The sequence below is a fragment of the Microcebus murinus genome, chromosome 9, assembly GCF_040939455.1.
Source record: "Microcebus murinus isolate Inina chromosome 9, M.murinus_Inina_mat1.0, whole genome shotgun sequence".
Taxonomy (NCBI): Eukaryota; Metazoa; Chordata; class Mammalia; order Primates; family Cheirogaleidae; genus Microcebus; species Microcebus murinus.
In genome coordinates, this window is record NC_134112.1 from 55,326,498 (window position 1) to 55,350,885 (window position 24,388).

General features: G+C 34.6%; 1 protein-coding gene across 7 annotated transcripts in view; it reads left to right on the top strand.

The window, feature by feature from the left end:
• The window catches only part of CACNA2D1 (calcium voltage-gated channel auxiliary subunit alpha2delta 1), a 476,872-nt gene that overhangs the window by 371,344 nt on the left and 81,140 nt on the right, over positions 1–24,388 (top strand). For all 7 annotated transcript variants that reach the window (XM_076006476.1, XM_020289801.2, XM_076006475.1 and 4 more), the window contains exon 11: positions 19,425–19,583. In XM_076006476.1, the coding sequence (XP_075862591.1) occupies positions 19,425–19,583 (159 nt within the window). The remainder of the gene's footprint in view (positions 1–19,424; positions 19,584–24,388) is intronic.

Consider the following 24,388-nt stretch of genomic DNA (forward strand, 5'->3'; position numbering starts at 1 on the left):
ATTATGTTTTTAAAGTATGTTTTTTTTATTAACACAAGAACCCATGACATTTGAATGTGCTTTTATTAAAGTCTTTTTTCCTCAGAACCACTTTAGACCTTCCTACTCATAGCTAGAAAGTACCAAACTCTAAAGCAAATGAAACAAGACAAATGAATGTCATTATGTCTCATTTCAATTAATAAAATTTATGCAAAATATTTCATGGCCAGTTTTTGGTGGATATTATTTTAGATTTGGATATATTCATAAAGTTATAGGTGGTGGAGGAGGAATTTGTGGAGAGTTTATTTTATTTTGAAACTAGATCTGTTTATGGAATCACTTGGTAGGAAAGGCAGGTGATTTACTCCCTTCACTGGAAAGGTACCACAGGGAGAAAAAGAAGGTAGGAGACCTGGTACATCTTTTGTCAACTAAAGTTGCAGGTAACTAGATTATTGATATTTACAAACAGTTAGAGAATTTACTTCTAAAATGCTTTTAGTGGGCTATTCCTGGTGAAGGGTAGCTATGGTAAATAGAATCCAATATCTATGAGGCAAGACTCCTGGAAAAAGGTCTCACCGGTGATATAATTCTCTGGGAAATAAATGAAATATTTCATAGTTTAAATAAGTTTACATGGAACACTTTGAAACTCTTTTTGATACTTTGTGGGCTAGAGGATGTGTCCAGCACAGGACGGAAGAAGGCAGGGAACGTCCTCCATGTACGACCTCTCTCTGCTTCATCTGAACCCTAAGAAATCCTTTAGCTTATATATATCCTGGACATTAATTAGTACAATTTTATATTGCATAAAATCTCTGATTCATGTGAGTCTGACTTTACCATTTGACCCTGTGTGCTAACTCACCACTTATTTCTCAAAATGTAAACAAATAAAATGTAATGCTTGACCTCCCTAATAAGATGATCAGAAAAGATACTTATTTAGCTTTATTTGTATATAAACATATTGTTCATTACAAACCATTGGAATGGTTGTTAATAAAATATTATCTTTGACATAGAAAAAGAGAACCTCTTAAAAACATTAAATTCATTGCAGATTTGGAGTATCTAGGGAAATTTTATAAAACAAACAGTATTTAGTATGGTGGATATCTTAATCTGCTTTCTTCCAGAAGCTGAACTTCACTCATAGATTAGAGTGAGTATAAGTAGTTTATTTGGGAAATGATCATAGGCAACACTGTTAAAGAGTGAGGAAATGAGTCAGGGGAGGGAAAGAAGCCAATTAGAGGATGTTAGTTTAATGTAAAGGAAATTAATTCTGCTGTGGAATTCTGGAAGCCATATGACATATTCACTTCCATGTTACCCTGTCCCATATTCAAAGGAGCTGGAGTGTTAAGTACCCGCCCTTACCAAGTATGGGCAGAACAGACTCTGGCCACAAGAGAAAGGACTGAAGCAAAAAGTTTTAGGCACTGGTAGACAGATGCCCGGCCAGTATCCACTCTATCCACTCAGTGACCAGTGGACACTGGTCACAATTTTTAAAACCTAAACAAAAAACCCAAACATGTACATCAAGATAGTGGGCTTCTAGAGTTAGAACTAAGGTCATAATTTATATTCATCTTTTCTTTCCTTTAATTGACGCTTCCAAATTTCACTGCGACCTTGACCAACTCTTATGCTGGTTGCTTGCTTGGTGGGACGATCAGACTTTACTCCAGAGGCTGATGAATCCGTGGTTTCTGAGCCCATTCACACAGTGGCTGCTACAATAGTCCATTTACAGTTATCTCCAGACATGGAAGTGCTTGGGGGAATCCCCCTGACTTCCACGCATAGTCTTCCCTCCTAATGTTGTGTAGCAGCAACCCTCATGATAATCTCCTTGTCAACTGGAACCCTGCCAGTAGAATAACATTTATGTATTTATTTATTTTTGCCTATTGGTCTACTGTCATGAGAAGCCCAAAATATCCAGATAGTAGCTATAGATTTAGGTTTAGTGAAATTCTTACTGGACCCTGGGAAGAGTACTATTTATCCTCTCCATCACCACCCCTCCACCCCCCCCACACACACACACACTTGGAAAGCAAAATATTTATTTCAGCAGAGCCTACAGTTGCAATGACAGGAAGTACACATTTCCCAAGTGGATCACTTTGAGTTGTGGTGTGAGGAGGCTATCCTACTTCCTTCCCTGGGTTCCTACACTAATACTATATTGAGAAGTCTGCATTGGACCCATTCCAGTGGGTTGGTTATTTACCAGTGGCAGTGGCTACATCAAACTTGGTGAGAAAGAGGCCACACTTTTAAACCCATGCATATTCATTTTCTTTCCCTCCCTCCCTCCCTCCCTCTCCCTCCCTCCCCATCTCCCTCTCCTTTCCTCCCCTCCCCCACCCTCTCCCTCCCCCTCCCTCTCTCATCTCTCTCTGTCTCCCCTCCCCCCATCCAGCTACTCCATTCTTGGGCCCCATTTTGCAGTCATTGAAGCTGCCACATACAGAGCTGGGTGACCTCCAATGGACAAATTATCTACTTAATTGTTCAGTACCTTCTCTGTGATAAATGTCCTCTAGAGAACATTGATGTGAAACAAAGAAATCTGCTCATTACATGCCCACTCCCATAGTTCCATCCTTATGCTTTCTCTGAAGCATTCATTCTTCATCTTAAGATCTTCTAATCTTGCTCCTTGCAGGTCTTTGGCCAGCCAGCCAGCCAAGCACTTTACTGACTTTTATATAAAAGTTCATGTGTTTTCTTATTACAGACTACTTGTTTTTCTATACCAAGTTGATGGCCAAGTATATTTTGCCTCAAGATTCCTCAACATCCATTCCCTGGGATATTCTCCCAATATCTGCTGGTTCAGATCAGGCAGGTACTGCAACTCTTTTGTTGAATATCTTCTTTTTGCCTTCCTGGAGCAGAAACTTCCCAGTGGACTATGTTGGCACTTGGCCTTCTTGTTGCCTAAAGCCATGAGTGGAGATCAGATCATGAGGGAGAGTAAGCTTTATCTTTTATAGTCTCTAGGAACAGGGAAGTTACTACCTTCTAACTAAGGAGAACAGGTTACTTCTGCCTATCCAGAGAGTAGAGGCAGATCCAGAATTTCACTGTGCTCAAATGCATCTACTTAGATGTCCTTAGCCTCCTTTTAGGGTTCCACTCCTTGCCTATTAATGTCCGGACATTTGCATAGAAACCTATCAAGGTTGTGAATGCAGACTCCTTTATAATTCTGTGATTCTCAAAGGCAACTTCTGAGCCAAATTTCTAGCATCTGCTGACCTTCCCACAACAGGAAATGAGAATCTCTTTATTGGCTGTCATAGAAGTTTTCTGGCTTTCTTACTGTGCCCTTCATTCACAGTTGGCTAACTTGAAGCTGTCATTTTCTTCAGTGAAATAAAACAACTAGCCATATCTTGGCCTGTGATTCTCATTTTCCCATTTATCTTTCAAATGATAGATGCATCTCCTTCCATCTGTATTCTGTTCTGATCACTGCAAATGAAAATTTTAGCGATTGTGCTGCTACAGTATCTGTGGAGTTCTCTTGACTGTACAGCTGGTGGGGCACCCAGAGTCTTTGTTGCCATATGTTTGGTGAATGATTCAATTCTAGAATCTCATCCTGAGAATCTGCTTACTAAGACCACTGCTGGTATCAGCTTAGATAGGGTTTCTGCAGATAGAGTCACTGAGGAGAGGATTCAAGCTCAAATGGTTTATTTGGAAAGTTAACTCTGGGAAAGACTGTTAGAGGGTTGTGGAAATTCAAACAAGGAAAAGAACTAATAAATGATGCAATTTCAAAAAAATTACCACTCCAAGTGAGTAGCGCTTATTCCTCTGGGTAATTCTGGGAACCAGTGTAGATTATATGAATCAGAGTTATCCCTTCCAAGAGGAAAAATGAGCTGGAGGATATAAAGTTGATGACCACACCCAAGGGATGTTAATTTCCTGGCATTTCCAGACCACCATGTGCAATGGCAGAAGGTTCACTGCAGTCTTGGGCAGTTGGTCTGGCATGAACGGAAATGTGGATGGGGCATCGATAGCATCTTCCCTAGTTAGAAACTGAGTAGTGCTATTAATAAATATGCTTTAAGGGAACTTCTGGTTAAGCAGGCTTTCAATGTATTTTATGCTTTCAACATTTAGCCAGCAAATAATGGTTATTTCCTAGTTAAAGAACTTAGATGAGATGAACATTGGGATTCTTAATGCCTCACAAATTTTAAAGGCCTAAAAATATTATGGTTTCTAAATGTGTATTTCTTTAAAGAAAATTGTAAAACAATTTCTTAAAAAATACAAGATGTTTCGTTGTGATTTCTGTGAACCAGATTAATACAGATTTTTACCGACACACTGACAGCTCTTTGTCAATCCTGATTTGGGTGTTCTCATTTGGTATGGCTTGAATAGGTGAGCTAAAAGCATATGAGCAAATAGAATACTTGCTTGTAGAAAGAACTGGAATGCATTTGCTCTGGAAGTAATGCACCTCAATACTTCAAGTTAAAAATTATGAAAATATCTCACTTATACTTCAAACATAGAGAAGAGTGATATTGAGAGATGCACAACTCATGGAAATTGTAAGATAAATATCGTAGAAAGACATTTGAAAGGTGAAGCCATAGTGACTTTCCACTCTGTTCCCAGAGAAGTTTATTACTGACCTCAGCTTCTAGCTCCTCCTCTGTCATATTTAGTTTTGGTTAGTTATTTTCTTTAGTTGTTTATGGCTCTTATCGACTATAATAAGACTAATTTTTTCTGTCAATTATACTCTGAATTTTTTGTTAACCATACACTTTTGTTTAATTTTATTATTTCAGATAATCATCAGTACATTTTCATCATTGAAAACTCACTAAGTGATTTTAAGTCATATTATTACAGACATAGATTTGCCTTACATAATATCTGTACAAATAAGATCCAAAGTGGACATGTTTTCATTGTTTTTCTTATTTGAGCATTAATCTTCAATTTACTCATAAGTGATAGTTAATTATGAGTTAATTTTTTAAAAAAACAATGATCATCTGGCACACTCTGTTCTAGGCATTTTCCCATTCTTCTGAGGTAAATAATATTACTATCTTAATTTTATAGTTAAACAGGTAAAAAGAATTCTAGCAATTTTTTGTAATTTTATAGTTATTGCTGATATACTGAAATAAATTCTAAAACAAGGTAGAAATAATGACTAGGTTATTAAAGTAAAGAGAAATGTTACCTTTTGAGTATAAATTTATTATTTCTTTTTAAAGAAGAATATTATTTTTGTTTTGGTGGAAGAATTCTTTAAAAAATTTGCTATATATTGAATTGAAAAAGAATATATGAATTGGATTATTCTCATATATATATAAATAAGCACATAAACACTATATCTCAATTACACATTTTGCCTAGGTAGTATATCTTCTTTGTATATATTTGTTTACTTCCTTTACTATATATATTTTTTGCTATCAAACTTCATATAGTCTTATTTACATTTATTTAATCTTTAGTGTCAACCACATTAAATTCATAATATAAAAGAAATTCTTCAGTTATATTAGTTACTATGCTTTATTTTGGCTATAAACTGCCTGAAATTGATATATTTGAAAAGAATTGACTCGTATGCAACATTTTGGCAAGAGTTACAATTTTGTCTTTACAGCAATTACATTTTTGTCTTTATCAGATAGGCCCTTCTCATTAAATGCAAATTTAACAATTTAATGATATGGAAATTCTTAGGAAAAAAAATTCAAAATATATTTATAACATCATATTGTATGTGTGTGTGTACATGTGTGTGTATTTTATTTCTACTTTTTCCCAAAAACTGTTTGAAGGTCTAAGAAGGCAACAATACAACTTTTAGCTTTTCAACTTGAAACATGCATAGTAATAAGGCCCTAAGGAAGCAGGGCAGTGGTGCTGGAGTTAACTTTGACAGTAATTTTCCCATAGAGCTCTCATGCATTTCTGTTCATCCTTATATCCAAGAACATGTCAGTCATCCAAACACTGACTTTGGGTGCAGTGTATATTAATGCTTTTTCAAAATTGTCTAGAATCACCAGACAGAAAACTCAAGTCGCCTCTCATTCTTAGGTTTAAATGTCTAAGTTTCTTTCTGTCTTTTTTTTTAAAAATACAGTAATTTTTATGCTTAAATCATGCATAAGATGTCAGAAATGAATGCTGCGTCATTTCTGAGTGTTTCTCTTATCTCCAGGGCTGTTCTTTGTTGTAGAAAGGAAGCCTGCTGTTAGGCAAAGCTGAAATTCGAGGATAATGTAGCTGTTTTCCTACTAATCCAGTTATATGCTTTGATAGAAGTCAGTGGTAGATGATAGGAGCAGCAATTCAATCACAGCATGTTCTGATTTACAGGCAAAATTTCAAATGTTGACACAGGTAGTGGAATTTATTTATGAATGTGAGGGAGTTTGACATTTTAGGAGTAATGTACCGCAAGCCAATGGAAGAGAAAAAGAAAATCTATGTGGATTGTGGACAATATACTAAAAGTTAACAACTGAAGAGAATCTTCATATGTATCATAAAAGCAGACATTTCCTTACTAAAGAATTAGATACAAGTGTCATGCCCTATGTTCAGGATCTTTCAGTCAGTTATCTTCCTGGAAGCTTTTCTAATTCCTGGTCATTATAAAATACTGTCTTTGATTTCTCATTAGAAAAAAATAATCAAAATATAAATCCTTATAATATCTTTGCTATTACTTATAAGAAAGAATTAAATTTTTTTTACCTTTTGTCCAGATCGTAGTTACTAAGCAGCAATCCTAGAAATGAGGGTCTAAAAATGCAAATGCAAAATGAGGAGTGAAGAGCCTTGGCCAAGTGGGCAGGGAAGGTGAGCCCTAGTCCAGCTGGAATTTTTTCCCTACATGCAACTGCTAAAAAAGCCTGTGGATTTCCTGGAAACAGACCTCTATGTGATGCAAGTCTGTGCTTGTGTGTCTATATAAACAAACAGACAAAAAACTCTGGATATAATATTCTACAGATTATAAAAGTCTTAGTTTTGCATAGTATGTGCATCAGAGAGCCAATATATATTGATCTGTATGGAGTGAAGAGCATCATGATGGAGCGATCCTGCTGATACATTATACCTGCATGAACAATCTTAGTAAGGTTCACCTCTGGTTTAGTGGTTTTCCGCTCACTCTTCTCACACAATCCTGCCTCTTAGATGGACTGGCAGAATTGCACAGGGGATAGTGCACAGCCTTTGAAACTATTAGTTACGTGTCCTCACACAAGTGGCCTAAGGCTTATAAATCTCATTTCCTCTTCCTTACATTGGACAGAATCATTTACCTTGCTGAAATGTTGTTGAGCACCAAATTAAATGTCACATGTAAAGTGTTTATATATTGTCATCATTATTATGTTGTTATCATTATCATCTTCCAACATTTTTCTACCAACTGTTAGTAGATAATTCTTTATGAATCTGTCACATTTCTTTAAGAATTAACAACCAATTTGCTCAGATTTGTATGCATTCCAAGATAGTAAAGACAGAGATGTCACCTTACCCAGAACATCTTTCCATTGCAGAGTATTTAAGATATTGTCTCTCTTTGGAGAGTAGGATGAATAAACTGTCAAAAGTCCCAATAAAAGATAAGGACTTCCTCATCTTTGAGGAATCATCATGATTCCTTGCCTGAAACACTCTTCACTGCCTGAGCAGGTGACCTGGCCCTCCTCCTGTAGCCCTATGGGAATTAGGGTTTGCGTAGCTTATGTGAGCAAAATGTTACTCTGCCTACTGCTATTGCTTTGAGTAATAAATTGCCCTTTGTCTCTGATCCAGAGGGCTTGCATTTTTCTGCCTGTTATCTATGAAACTGTTAACATGTTAGGCTAACTTGTTAGCTGGCAACTAGAGTAAAATCTCAGACACTTCACAGTTCCTGACTTAACTGTTTAACATCAACTAATATCAGAGGAGGATGTTGTTTAAATATGGAATTGCACTGCAGAGGCAAGACAGACATAATTTCAATTGTTCCATTTCCTATGTACTTTAAATTGCAGTTTTCCTTGTAAAATATGCCTAATTATGTGCCCAGACAAAAACATGGTTTTTTTTTTTTTTTTTAGATACTTTCCTACTCAGCATAGAATAACAAGCACATTTGTAAATGGTTGCACAATTTGAGCTTAAAAGTCATTTCTACCCCCTTTCCATCTTTTTGCCAGAGCTCAAATAAAATAAAAGATATTTGGTCTGCCATACAATTTTGTGATAAATGAAATCTGGGAGCGTAATTGTATTTCATGTCTTACAAAATAGTCATCCTTCCAGATTTCAGGAAAACTTTATGTTGATCTATTGCTCATTTATGTCAACAAGAAGACTGTAGTTTATACCCTTCCTGGCGACAGTGGCACCTGTGGGCGAGCGGTAGGAGCATCTCCTGGCTGCTGTGTTAGTCCCTGTTAGAAATGCAGACTCTCAGCCCCACCCAGGACTAAGGAGAAAATCTGCATTGAGCAAGTCTTGCAAGTGACTTCTATGCAAGGGTTTTGATCATATTACTGTAGATTGTATGCACAACGGGTGAGTTTCGTGTCATTATGGAAGAGAAAATCAGGAAATCAGCTTATATTAAGGAAGTATATTTAACAAATTCAACAGGCATCTGTCTGGGGCTTGTTATAACTAATCATGTTTATCACTGGCTTAGATTTTAAATTCTTGGTAATATATAGAATTCCCGATACTATAGATGTTTGTGAATATTTTTATTTGGTAGCCCTTGCTCTTAGGGAGGATATTAAAGATAGGAGTGGAATGAAGATCATTAAAAGAATGATAATTCTATACTTTTATGTACTTATTTTTTAAGGTAAAGGTAGGTGTTTTAAAAATTATCTTCATTTAAAACACATAAAAATATTATGGACTGTGAAGACAAGACTATGGAGAAAAAGACAAATTTAGGAATTATATAGCAGAGCAAAGTAATAAAGGTTACTTAGTTTTTTGTTTTTTGGATTATTTTGAAAAAGAGATGCCAGAGAATAATTTAATTGCTTTGAAACTATAAGGAAAGTTTATAAGAAGGTGTTGACAAGCATGATGAATACTTGTTTCCATTAATTACTTGGTACACTAAGTTTTCAGTACTTAGCAATTAATCCTGTGGGCAATTCTGGAAACAGCACAGTAATATTCAGGGTAAGGAAGAAGGAAAACTTGATTCTGAACTTTGCTGTTGCTTTTAAAAATATGAAAGTTATTGACTTCTTTGTCAAGGATTGAGGACGAGATAAAGATGTCATGTGTGTCAGTACTTATTGGGCAAAATTTTTCAAGTTATATTTATTCATTTAATTTTGAGTATAAGTAAAGAGAGTGACTTGGGCTGGCGTAAGCAGCAGATGTAGGAGAATTGTTTGGAGTTCTTTAAATTAAACTATCGTATTTGCTCTTAATTAGTAGGCTTAAAATGAAAAAGAAATCAAAATATAAACTGATATTATAGGTACTTACTAGTAACATGCATAAACTTTAATGTTTATTATTGAATAAACAAAAATCCATTTTAGCAAATTCCTAAGGGACTAAAACAAATTTTTTTTTTCTTAAACATTTTTTTTTATTTCAAAATATTAAGGGGGTACAAGTGTTTTTGTTACATGAATACATTTTATAATGCTCAAGTCCAGGCTTTTAGTGTGCCCATCACCTGGATATTGTTTATTGTAACCTGACAAGTAGGATTTTACCCCTTCTTCTACCCCCTCCCCCTTCTGGATTTCCAGTGACTTTATACACTCTTTGTGCCTATGCCCATCAATTAGCTCCCAATTATTAGAGAGTACATGTGGTGTTTGTTTTTCCATTCCTGAGATACTTCACTTAGGATAATGGTCTCCAAGTCCCCATCCAAATTGCTGCAAAAGCCATGATTTCATTCCTCTTTATGGCTGAGTAGTACTCCATGGCATATACGTACCATATTTTCTTCATCCACTCATGAATTGATGGGCACATTATGAGAATTTTGATGCATATAGTATAGTTTGAACAATACTGTGTTAAAACATGAAAATATTTGTATTATATGTTAAAATATAAGGTGCTTTGTCCTAAAGTGACAATGTGCATGGTAAGTTCTCTGATGAACTTCAGATAAAAATATTGGCACTTTTTCCTACACTTTAATTCACCTTTCTAATGTTTTGTTTGGTAATCCATGTTTATTTCACCCTTTAAAATATTTTTCAAAATATTTTTTTTCACTCATAAAATCTTTCTTGCTTAACCTTTCATTTATTGGTAGGTATCTTCTTTATCTTTTTTCATTAATTCAAATTATAATCATGCTCTATGTTTTTCAGATGTATACATTTGATGTCAGTGGAACTGAGTTAGATTGTATATAATTCCTTCAACCCTAGTTAGTAACTTGCATCAACAGTATTTGTGTTTCTCAGTTGCCATTTCATGTTTAAAAGAACTCATTGATGGTGTGAATGACCTTGCTAAAAAAGTAGATCTGTCCTTTCTCTTGGATGCATGTCTTATCCATAGGTACAGCATAAAAATCACCTCTGTTTACTGTTACATGAATCTCGATGCTTCCAAGTCTAGAAAGCTACCTGCTTATCCCCTCACATTGCTCAGGTCTTTGCCCAAACCCTACCTTATCCAAGAAGCCCTTCTTGGCTACCATGTGTCAAACAGCATTTCAGTTTTAGTTATTCTTACCATTTTATTCTTTATCACTTTACCTCATTTCATTTTTCTTTATAGCATTCATTTCTCTTCACCCGATATTTTATATATATTTCTTCTTTATTTTCTATATCCCTGTATTCCCATCTCCCAAAGAACATATGCTTACTTGAGTGTAGAGACATTTATTGTCTGTTTTATGATAATGTTATTCTACAAAAAATAGTTCCAGAAACATAGTGGTAATTTCTTGAATTGACTTTGGCTTTTTGTCATTCATAACAGTGCTGAAAAAAATGTGCCAAGTGGATGTCAGGATTTTATAATCAATTGCAATGAGTGATAAGCTAACTTTGAATTTTTCTTTTTTTTTTTTTCTTCTTCATTTATTTCAAAATATCACAGGGGACAAATGTTTTTGGTTACATGTATTGATTTTGTTATGCTTGAATCAGGCTTGTAAGTGTGCCCATCACCCAGATAGTGTACATTGTACCTGTTAGGTAGGTTTTTTTCTCATCCCCTCTTCCACCCCCCAACCTGCTTGATTTCCAAAGACTTTTACTTCCCTCTGTGCACACGTGTACTCACCAGTTACATCCAGTTTTATAGCAAGGCCATGTGGTGTTTGCTTTTCCATTATTTAGATACTTCAGGATAATGATCTCTAGTTCCATGCAAATTGTTGCAAAAGGATTGAAGTCATACTTCTTTGTGGCTAAGTAGAATTCCATGATATACATATACCACATTTTGTTAATCCACTCATTAATTGTTGGGTCTTGGGTTGATTCCACATCTTTGCAATTGTGAATTGTACTGCAGTAAACATCCAAGTGAAGGAGTCTTTTTGATAAAATAACTTCTTTACCTTTAGGTAAAAGCCCAGTAGTGAGTGGGATTGCTGGATCAAATTGTAGGTCTACTTTTAGTTCTTTGAGGTATCTCCGTACTGCTTTCCATAGAGGTTGTACATATTGATCAGGTCTGCATCACAAAGTTGGAAAAGAATATTAGATAGGAGAGTATGTGATCATTCGGTCATTTCATTAAGGTTTATCTTCAGGAACTGGCATTCACATTTTCAGAGGCCTATGGGAAAAGCATTTGTAATAGAAATAATACTGATATGATTATTATATCTTGAGAATGATGAATTGAGAAGGAAACCAGGCCATATATCCAGTTGAACAAGTGCTATGGAATCGGGAGTGCACAGTGGTTGATTAAAAGGTGGTTGAGAAAACAGAAATGTCAGGTAAAGATAAGGGAGGAAGCTAAGTACAAATTACTTTTGAAGTAAAAGGATAGCATATTCTCAATTGCTTAAAATTCTTCTAAATGATTATTTTAGAAAATTTTAAATTTTACCTATCAAAATATAAATAGAATGTATTAGAAATGATACTTGGGACTTATTTACAAATCCAGTCAACATTTCAACAAAGGTAAACAGACTTAATAGTGGTTATGTCATGATTCAAGTTAACTGGAATTTTTTTTAATCTGAAATATTTATTACAACTTTTAATGAATGATTTACATTTATATGCAAACAGATTTTATCTTTATAATTATGATAGAGAATTGGATTCTCTATTTTCTCTATTGGTGCCATTTTGACATATCCAGAATTTATTATCCTTTATGTAGGTTATCTTTTTTGACTTTTAAGCTATCAGATCTAAATTATATGATTGTAGAACATGAGGGGCTTTCCACGTGATCGAGTAAAACCCTTTATTTCAGAAAGGATCAACCTAAAGCTCAGAGGAGATAATTGAATCAATTGTGGCTATGATACTGAATAGAGGCAGAGCCTGGACTAGATCTGGTTTTCCTAAATTGAATTAAAGAGTGGACAATCCGTTCTCAATATGTTTATATTTTTATAATGGACCAAGAAAACCGCAAACCAGCAGCCGCTGTTGGAAACAGCACCATCAATTCGAGGACGGGAGTGATGAAGTCCAAGAGCCTCATTAGTGAAGATGCCCATGGCTTCTCTGACTGTGGGAGGGTGACCACACCTTCTGGTTTTCCCTGGAAGAGGATTAATAAAGGAAATTAAAATCACATTCGCATCAGCAGCAAAAACCATGAATCACCTAGAAGTACTTATAATAATATATTTAGGACCTGTATTAAAACTAGAGAAAAGAATATGTGAATATATGATATAAAGTTAGAAGCATTGAAATGTAGAATTAATAATTCTTCCTGAAATGAAAAGCAGACTCTTGTGAAGATATCAGTTTTTGTCATTTGTTGGTAAATGAAATTTTAGTTTGACACAGAGAAATTCTAAAATTCACTAGGGAGGCACTTGTGTAAAAAGTTGCATGATAAGGCGTAGCAGCTTTCTCCTTGAGTATTAAAATATAAATGAAAGCGATTAAAGATCTTAGAAAAAGTGTGTCAGGGAGTTTGGGTTTGAGGTTGAATCTTGGTTGCTGTGTGACTCTGGGCACTTTAACATGAGAAGCTTCATTTCCTCAGCTATAATGGGAAGCACATTAAAACTAAAACCATAGCTTGTAGGCAGTTAAATGACTTAATGCATGTCCATTGTTTAGTCCGGCACATGTGATTCTCAATACATGTTAGCTAATACTTTTATTATCATTTATATTAAAAAGTAAGAAGTTACAAAAATGATGGGAAAAGGACTAAACATTATAAAAATATATCTAAATTTTTAATTTGTCATAAAGAATAGATCACGAACCAATAATTTTTCAATAAATGGGAGATTGGCTATTTGAGAAACAAATTGCTTAATTTTTTTTATTGTCACCTCATAGTATTGTGGAAAATAAATTCTACCATGAATAAACACTAAGATGTAAACTAAGCCAAAAACCCCATGAAATATTAGTAGAAGTTATAGATGAATATTTAGCTGATTGATATGGCTGATTTTCTAAGCACAAAATTACTTGAAGAAGCCATAAAGGAATAGGTACATAGGTTCAACTTAAAAAATAAGCAACAAACTGGAAAAATATGTCTTACAATTCACAGAACTATATGAAAATTAACACAAGGAAAAGTTTCATTTCACTAGCAATCAGGGAAATTCAACTAATTAAAACATTGAAATAGGCCAGGTGCAGTGGCTTACACCTGTAATTCTAGTCGAGCTGGATGGATCATTTGAGCTCAGGAGTTCGAGATCAGCCTGAGCAAGAGTAAGACCCCATTGCTACTAAGAGAAATAGAAATTAGCTGGACAACTAAAAATATACGGAAAAAATTAACTGGGCGTGGTGGAGCATGCCTGTAGTCCCAACTACTCAGGAGGCTGAGGGAGAAAGATTCCTTCAGCCCAAAAGTTTCAGGTTGCTGTGAGCTAGGCTGATGCCACAGCACTATAGCCTGGACAACAGAGTGAGACTGTCTCAAACAAAAACAAAACCCAAAAAGACTAGAAACATCCTTTTTTAGCAAATAAAAATGTTAAGTATTTATGACAGTACAGTAAGACTGTCATACATCATATACTTTAAATTGACACAGAACTTCTGGAAAGTAATTTGGTAATAAATGGAGATCCCAGAAGTCATTTTTAACTGGGCATACATCCACATGTGCATAAATGTTATCAGCTATTTTGGGGGGTTTTAGAATAATTTTGTTTGCATATAAAGTTTTATAGTTTTCAAATTTCCTATGAAGATAAAAATAAATTTAAAAATTTTATTAGCAATATATACATGAAATTTGAGTAATCAAGATTTTGAAGAGCACATCCTCTGTTCACTTTCCTTTTATTTTCCTACATTGCCATCTGGTGGCCAAAATATAAATAGCATCTGATACCATAATTTGTGATAGTATTGCCTAATAGGCAAAATATTAAGTTGCTTATTTATATTATTAACTTTAATTATATTTTATACAATATTTTAATATATTTATTTATATTTATATAAATAAGTCCAATAATTTTTAAAAAATTTAAATATATGCCTTTGTTCCAAAGCAGCTACACAGCTTGAGCCAACAGTTTTGCACCATTTCTTTTATATGAACAAGGAGAGAAAACAAAACATTAAGACATGTTTTAAGCAATAATTACTGAGCAATTTTTTCAAAAACAAGGAATTATAAATCATGTCTCATTTTTGTCCATTTAAAATGCTGTATGACTAAACAGTGTACAAAGTACACTAAAGCAAGGTCTTTAAAGTCTACCTATATAGTCTGCCTATAAAGTCTGCCTTTGTAGCAGTTTAGAATCCATGGCTAAGGAGAACAGTCTTTTTGAGGTGAAGTGATGGAAACTAAAAGGCAGGCTGTCTATTAAATCAGCTACTTTTCTCTGAGGTTCCAGATGGAAGATGGCACCTGTGGAATTTCTTTTGTCCTTAATTCTTGATGTGTCTAGTGCAGAACTACTTGAGCCAGCTAACCCTTTCAAAGGGAGACTTGATACTCAGTAAAGGTGTATTCCAGTTGCCATTTCTAGACAAAGAGCACTTTCTAGGAATTTTCTGCTGCTTTGACTTGTGATGTGTATCAAGGCAATGATAATCTTTCATCATTTGTTTTTGGATAATGTGATGACCAGCAAAATACCCCTCTTCAGAAATGTTTTGTGGAATCCTTTCTTATTCAGCAGAGGCCATTACAATAAAAATAGAGACTACCTTTACGAACAAGAGTTTGGTTTATTTCATTTGAGAAATTATCTTTATTTAGGCCAAAAGCATCATTTAAAGTGATGTGTGGACTCAACTGTGCCATTTAATAAGGTTCCTGGGTAGCATTGAAACGTACCAATCGTGGTTTTCTCAGAAATCGTTTCAAACACTAAATTAATGTTTGAGGAACACCGTGTCATCCTGTTAGTGAACTCCGTTTAAAGCTCGCTGTAGCTAATATTGTTTATTTGAACCTCTGTCATGAATTGAGAATCCATTACTATTTCAGCATTGAGTATACTAATGTTTTTTACTAAAATAATTTTTTAAATGATAGAGTTGTAGTTTATTTAATATCTACTAAGAAATAGATATCTACTACTTTATCTAATATTTAATATCTACTATTAAATATAGATGTTAGACTCTACGCTAGCTGTTATACACATCTTTATTTGACCATTTATTGATCAACATTTTACATAGGCTTCTAATTTTCTTAAATTTCTAATTCATTAAATTCTAATTTTCCCCACATCCAAGGGGTTAAGTGAAAAATTCATATGTGTATTCAGTAAATATTTATAGCGTCCGTATTACATGCCAAGTACTGAAGATGCAGTGGTGAAATGGGTATTTTCTTTGGCCATGTGGGCTAATAATCTAATGGAAAAATCTATTTATCAATATATTATACAAAGAAACATAAGATTATAACTGTGCCGTGTTCTGTAAAACAAGAGAGATATTTAGATGATCTTAGAAGTGGGTAATTTGATCTAGTCTGGGAAAGTCATAAAAGCTTTCATGAGGACTGAGAGAAGAAGAGGGAAGGAAAAGTGTTATAGGCAGAAGGAACACAATATTTGGAAGGCAAAAAGCAAAGAATTCCCTAATGCTGTAGAAGAGATAGAGTCCTCCATGTTTTCCCCCAGATACCCATGTTAACCCACACTCCTTCCTATCTAAACATGCTAGCAGAGATTTTTCTCAGCACTTCTAATCTGGGACCTACTTGGTTGAATTTTCTAGGATCCAAAAAGGAATCAGTAGATGTTAGGTTGGATTTCTGACTCTGTAGCATTAAATATACACCTTAAAAAGAACTATTTTTTTTAATAGATGACAAAATCAGGGCTCCTTAAATCTATCTTTTCACTCACCATACATAATTTCCAAGCTTTGTAAAGCTATATTATGACACTTTTACTCTAAGGTCTTTAATGTGTGGTTTTAAATTAGTATCTGGACACATGTTACCAAAGACTACCATTTCAGTTTATGAAAATAAACCCTTCTTTAAAAAATATATGTATATGTTATAAAAGCTGATGATTGTAACATGTCTGTGAAATATATTATCTAACTTAGAACTTTTAAAATTTCTCATCACTTTCCTAGGAGAGTAAGATTTGTTATAAGGAGTTAAAAAGTTATTCTTCTCTCTGCATTATTTATGAGTTTTATTATGAGTGCAATTATAGTATTTCTGTTATACACCACTGAATTTGTATTTAATGAATTGAATTTACATTTAATCAGTTTGAGTTAAAGTGACTTAATGAAAAGCTTCACTTTTCTATGTTAAAAGCAGGTCAAGGCCAACTGAAAGACTCAGGGCAATACATTATTCAGTGATCATTTTCTGAGAACTTGTACCTTTGTGATGATTCATGGTTTAGCTAAATCAGTTAATAACATTTCCTGTAACCATTTCTAATAATTCTCTAAGGTAGACATTTTACTATGAATGTGTTGACAAACGAAATTTTTACTTACTAATACAGGGGAATTCTCACATTCTTCTGTTTTCAAAGTGGACCATATAGAATAATACTGCATCCAGTTATGAAAAAGTAGGAGACTGATGAATGAGGCAGTGGGGACTGTTCATTTGGATTTGAATATATTCAGTTTTTACCATTTGAATTTATAGAAAACAGTAATATGTCTTGAATCATTCCCTTTCTAACTATCTCCAGAAATAACAAAGCTACTATATATTATTTTCCTCTAGTTTACTGCAATAGTCTCCTAATTATTCTCCCTCCTTTAAATTTTGCTCACCTTAAATCCATTTCCCATACAATAGCTAAGTTGATCTCTTAAAATTCTATATTAAATTATTTTCCATTTGGCTTCAAATCTTCCAAGAAGACTTTTGATTTTATAGATAATAAAATCCCACTTCCTAAGTACATCCATAAGACTCCAAATAATCTAGCTCCTGTCTCCCCTGCCACATTCATTTTATATCACTTGTCATCCTCTTATGTGAGTGAGCTAAACTCTCCTTCTTTTTGTTTTCTTAAAAGGCTTCTGCACCACCACCACCACCACACACACCAGGCCTTTGCTTGTGTCCTTCTATTTGTCTGGATTGTTCTTCCTCCATGTTTTTCATTGGAACATTTCTCTGAAATCACAGAAAATGCCATTTCTGAGGGGAATTTTACTTTGACTGCTCACAGTCCAAATTAGAAACTCCTCCCCTGACATTGTCTCCTAGAATGTAATATTTAGTTACTTTATAGTAATATATTTTCCTCCTGGATAAAATGGGAATAATGATAATGTATATCTTGTAGAGATTTGCAAAGAGGAAGTGATTAATATTTGTGGAATATGTAGTAAAGACAGCACATAGTAAGCACCATGTCAGTGTTTGCTCATATATTTGTGGTATTTGTGAATGTGTGCATGTGACAATTATTTACTTAATGTCCGAAAGCACAAAACTGTCACCTACCATGATTCTTGGCAAATAACAGGGTGCCAGTAAATATTTGCTTAATGGCTTGATGAATTGCATAGTGCACCTTATAATTAGTTTCAGTGATCTTTAGAGAAAAAGAGGAATAGTGCATTATGTTTACAAGAATAGATAACCACTTGTGACTCACTCATTAAAATCATATAACTGTATGCTTCTGATCTGAGGATACCTTCATTTTACCTGGCCAGTCCCCTCCTTTTAACAAGTTAGCTTTTTATGATTATTCCTATTTTGCAGGTGTGACACTCTAGGCTCCAAGAGCCTGAGGAATTCACACGAATTACAGAGTTAATAAATGATCACATGATACACTCGTCTTAGTATCCCCAATGTTATTATTACAGTACTCTCATTGTTATTTTCTTTTTGGAAATATCCAGTAGCCTAAGTGAATACTTTTTATAGGGTTGGTGAAATTACTTTGGTGATCATTCTTAAGTTTTCAATTTCGGGCACGTACCTTTGGAGTGGATGTTCTCTTCTCCCACAGCCTCTTTGTGGCTCAGGGCTCCATCGGTCACAGCAGGAAATATGAGCAGTGACCTGCTTGCCCTCAGCCTTGCCTTCGTCATTTTGCTGCATTCTTTATGTAACCACTAAAGTAGTATTTCTAAAAGGCTACCAGTTGTTGGTTCTTTCAGATTGCTTTCCTGTTTTAGCCCCCATAGAAAGACGCTACCATCAAATTTCAAAATGACTAAACATCTATTCTTGTCATTCAGTGTACTCTCTTCCAATAGTCTTTCCTGATAAGAGACAATTAAAATGCTCAACTTGTCCTTGCATCCTGGGAAGACATCCCACATCATTTCTGGATTCTGAATATATTCCTTTGTTTTTGCATTTTTTTTTATTTTTTTTTATTTTTTATTTTTTTGGTGGAGTTAGGGGAATCTACATGCTCATCAAATTTGAGAACTGGAAGAAGCTGCACATAACTCAAATCCCAAATTTATAAACAAGGAAACCAAGCTTTAGGAAGGTATATGAGAGGTTCAGGGTTACAGTATGAGTTGGTGGTGGCTTACATGAAAATTACCATTGGTTTTTTAATGTACTTTTGTTACTATTCTACTCACTTTTTCTTTTGAAAGAGAAAGCAATGCAATGGGATTAATAATTAATAAAACAGAAATTCAATGAAAATTGCATAGTGGTTTTAGTGTTCATTTATATTTAATTTACATAATAAAATTTAATTAAATTCATTAAAATATATTAAAATTAATTTAATATTAAAATAAAAATATATTTAATTTTATTTTAATCTTTTGCAGTTTAACAGCAATGCTCAGGATGTAAGCTGTTTTCAGCACCTTGTCCAAGCAAATGTAAGAAATAAAAAAGTGTTGAAAGATGCAGTGAATAATATCACAGCAAAAGGAATCACAGATTATAAGAAGGGCTTTAGTTTTGCCTTTGAACAGCTACTTAATGTAAGTATCAATACTATATCTTTCTCTTTTATTGTTGAATTATAGTACCTGAATTTCAATATCCTAATAGTTACTATTCCCTAGGGTTAGTAGATAACAGTGCTGTTTTTCATCTATTTAGAAAGCAGATATATGCAGGCAGTAGAACTCCTTGAACTATTTTTATTTTGAATTCAAAAGGTATACGAAATTCAGATTTTCTTTTTTGTTTGGATCTTTTCTTCCCCCATTTTTTCAAACTATGTTTTAAAAAATCTTTTATAAGGAAATGATTTAACTTAATATTGAATAAACACGTGAAACTTAGTTGGCTTATATAGAATATCATTACTTTTTCTTATCCCAGTTGCTACAGTATTTATCTGGAAACCACATTTTTAATCATCAAATGTTTGCTGAAAATTTTTGTTTTAAACATCTCTTTCTGGTCTTTAAGTTGAAGTTGCTTCTAAGTGAACAGAAAGGTCCAAAAGGTTCACATTAAGGTGAACAGGAAGACGAGTCCAACAGCAGGAATTTCTTCTCAGTACAAATTCCTCAGAATTGCCCATAGATGTCACAGTTAGACTGGGCAGACACACTGGCATGCTTACTGCCCCATGTTATAGCATGTGTCTCCCACTGTGGACTAGTATTTTTAAACAGCCATGCCCACCATTTCATTTCGAGCTATTTGAAAGCAGGATTCATCGTTGTATCTCTTATGAGGCCATATTATTACAGTGGTTGAGAGTTCAGCTCTTACCTGTCTGCACCTTGGTTTTCTCACTTATATCTGGGAGGTCACCACAGCACACACGTCAGAGGGTTGTGTATACGATTGTCCACAGAACCTGGCACGGAACAAACTACATGCAAGTGTAGGCTGTTGGATGGTTTTAAAGTCATGGTTGCTATTACTGTAATTAATGACTAGCTCATGTCTGGTACAGAGTCAGGTCATAATTTCCAGCAGACTTTGCTGATCATTGAATGAACTCTTATATTTGGTCTTTCTGCAAATCTTTGTTGATTCACCTGAGTGAATATTCTAAATAGTTTTTGAGATGCCTGATTGGGTAATTAATGAGTTTCTTTATCCAGCCAATGTTTATTGAATGTGTCACAATTCCCCGTCATAGTGCTAGTGCTGGAATTACAGAAGTAAACAAGACCATCTGCTCTCAAGAAGGTCCTGCCTTACATGCTAAACAGCATCCATGGCGCAATGTGAAAGCGCCATCACAGGGCATTCAGCGTGTTCGCTGGAGCTGCACAGCGGGGGGTGGGGGGTGGGGGGGGTGCTGAGGGGGGGTCTCACCCAAAGGAGGCCCGGAAATGTGGCATCCTTAAGAATGCGATTTTGAGGAATGATTAGAATCTAGGTAGATGGAAAAAGGGAAAATCATTTCAGAAAAAAAAGAACAGCATGGACAAAGCATAGAAGTGTGACACAACATGGCGTATTTAAAAAGCTGTACGTGGTTTGGCATAGCCAGGGCATGAGTGATATAGGAGCATGATGGAGACAGAAAGGCCATAAGGTATCAGTTGATGAAGTGTTTAGTGATAAACAAAAAATTGATAGTATGAGAATGGCATGGCCTAGGAGAGTTCTAAGCGAGGAAGCTATTGTAGAGACCCTGATACATGACGTAGACACGAAGAGATCCCAAGAGGAGTGGCATGGTAATTGATTGGAAAGAGTAGGATGAGTTGCTGAGAGGGAGAGGGGACTTAGGTGACTCCACGTTCTCTGAACTGGATCACTAGGTAGATGGTGGCACAGGAACCTAGATAGAGAAAATGTGGGATAGAAATAGCTCAGTTTCAGATATGTTGAGTCTGAGGTCTTGTTATTTAATAGACACTGTTAGGCACACGTAAAGAGACAGAAAAACAGATACATTCAGGTCTTCACTCTTCAGGTGAAATTATCTTTGGTGAAATATATATGTTTGTTAAATGTTGTATGTTCATTAATAAAAAGTGAAAGCTCAAAAATTAAAATGACCAGTAGATTGTGATATATATATTCTTCCTCTAGTAAAAGAATATGATTTTTTAAATAAAAATTCTGTTCTTCTTAAGTTAGTGATTGTGGGTTTTCTCAATCTTGGCATTTATTATTATTATTATTATTATTAGAGACAGGTTCTCATTCTGTCACCCAGGCTAGAGCACAGTGGCACAGTCATAGCTCACTGCAGACTCAAACTCCTGGACTCAAGTGATCCTCCTGCCTCAGCCTCCCAAGTAGCTGGGACCGTTGGCACGTACCATCATGCCCAGCTAATTTTTTAACCATTTTTTTTTTTTTTTTAGAGAAGGGGTCTTGCTGTATTTCCCAGGCTGGTCTCAAACCCATGGCCTCAAGTGATCTTCCTGGCATTTTAATTATTCTTCTTAGTGTTGTTAATTTGCCTCACTTCATTCCCACCTGCTCAGGTTTCAGTTGTGAAACGATCAAGAGTCTCAAGCCTAAAGTGCTATTTCAGAGGCAGACTCACTAGATTGGCCACATTAACTCCCAGATTCACTACTAGTTGCTGATAAAATGTGATTTATTTCCTATTGGCCTCTTCTACTGCCTTTACAACCATAATAGTTGCAAATGATTTTTAATATGTTCCCAGTTATTCTGTAAGTAATTCTCTTGTGTTTTGCTTTCCATACATCCCATATGTATTAAAATTTTTCATTTAAAAATATTTTCCCCAAATGTCATGGCTTGCCTTATTCAAACTTGAAGCATATTTTGTTATTTCTTTCACACACTTCTAGTCTTTTTATTATCACATCACACAATGCCATTCTCTGTTTTTTATTTGTCCTTGCAAAGTTTATCATTAAGATCACTGAAGCAAGAATCAAATAGATGTATTATTTAATCTCAAAGCAAACCTGAAATTAATATTTGAATTAATCTTCAGGTAGATTTTAATAAAATATTACCAAATATGTTGAGATGCATTTCTCAAGTAAATTTTATATGATTTATGGCATGCTATGTACTTACCACACAGAGATACAACAAAGTATATTATGGAATATCATGTTAAAGCAAATTACCAATTCTGCTAATTGTAATTTGACTGAAATACTAAAGTTCTTTTTTTGCTTAATTTGTTAAAAGCCAGTTTTGTTAATTGTGACTGTGCGATTCTTTAGATAATTGCAAATGCACGGAAAATTTGTTCTCCTACAATTGGCTGCAATACAAGGCCTGAAAAGTCTACTTCTGGGAACAATCAAGTTGAAAGCAAAACATTTCTTTATTTTTCCTGTACTCCCCCTTTTGTGTGTGCCCTAACAGCTATCTCTTCTGGGAAAGGTTATCATACTTTTATTTACACAAATATACAAGTTATCACCAAGACCTATTGTGATAACTTATGGTGGTATTTTCATTCAATAATAGTAGTATTTTCAATACTTCAAAAATAGTATTTTCAATACTTAAAAATTACCCATTTTACACATGCATATTAAAAAAGACAAAACATTAGAGAAATTAGCTTAAGGGATTTCAAGCAACTTTTTACAAAAGTATTTTGATGGTAAAATATGTAATTTTTTATGTAGTCAAGGTTTCAGACAGGTTACCTTCAAAAATAAGAACCGGACTTGAGTGTGACAAATTATATTAATCAATACTTCTGTTTTCACAATGTTTGATTAAAAGCTTTTACTGCCAGTGTTCTAATGGCCTAGTCAACGGAGTGAGATAATCTGAAATAGGATCTTTTCATTAATAGAGCACTATGTTTTCTTCATTAACTTTTATAACAGAAAATGAGGTTTATCTTCTTTAAAAAGTAAAATAGAGCATGGACCTTCAATTATCTTGAACACTAAAAGAGAATTAATGATTTTTAAAAAATATTAGTCATTTATCAGCCAGGGTTGTGTTGTTCAATATAATAACAACAATCACATGTGGCTTTGGAGCTCTTGGAACGTGGATGATTTGAATTGAAATGTGGTGTAAGTATAAAAATACACACCAGGGTTTGAAGACTTATTATGGAAAAATGTATATCATCTCTGTAATTTTATATTGATTTCTTGTTTAACTGATAAGATTTTGGATGGCTAGGTTAAATAATACATATTATCAGAATTAATTTCAGATATTTCTTATTACTCTACTTAAAGTAGTTTTTGGAAACTTTAAAATCACATATTAGGGGCACATTATATTTTGTTGGGCTAGTACTGAACCTGAGAGTTGACATTTTCAAAGAAGCTAAGCACTCATAAATTAGTATGATCTTAGCCAGGCACAGTGGGTTTCATGCCTATAATCCCAGCCTTTTGGGAGGCTGAGGTGGGAGGATTGCTTAGGGCCTGGAGTTCAAGAGCAGCCTGGGCAACCTAGTGAGATCTCATCTCTACAAGAAATAAAAAAATTTTCCAGGTATGATGGTGTATACCTGTGGTCCCAGCTGCTGGGGAAGCTGAGGCAGAAGGATAGCCTGAGTCCAGGAGTTTAAGGTTGCTGTGAGCTATGATGATGCCACTGAACTCTAGCCTGGGTGATGGAGTGAGACCCTGTCTCAACAAATAATAATAATAATAATAATAATAATGTGATCTTTTATTCTCAGCATGTAGGCAAACAGATTTCACAGCAACACAAAAGCTAAGATTATAATTTCAGACCTCAAAGAAGTCTAGCTTTCTAAATTAATTGTTCATTTTAATGGACCTTTGGTGCTAATCCATCATTCCTCCATGTCCAGCTCTTTTGAAGACCTTACAGTTTAAGATTTCCCATTGGACTTGACTCTTTCAGAATTAGAATACCTGTGGCAGATGGAGAG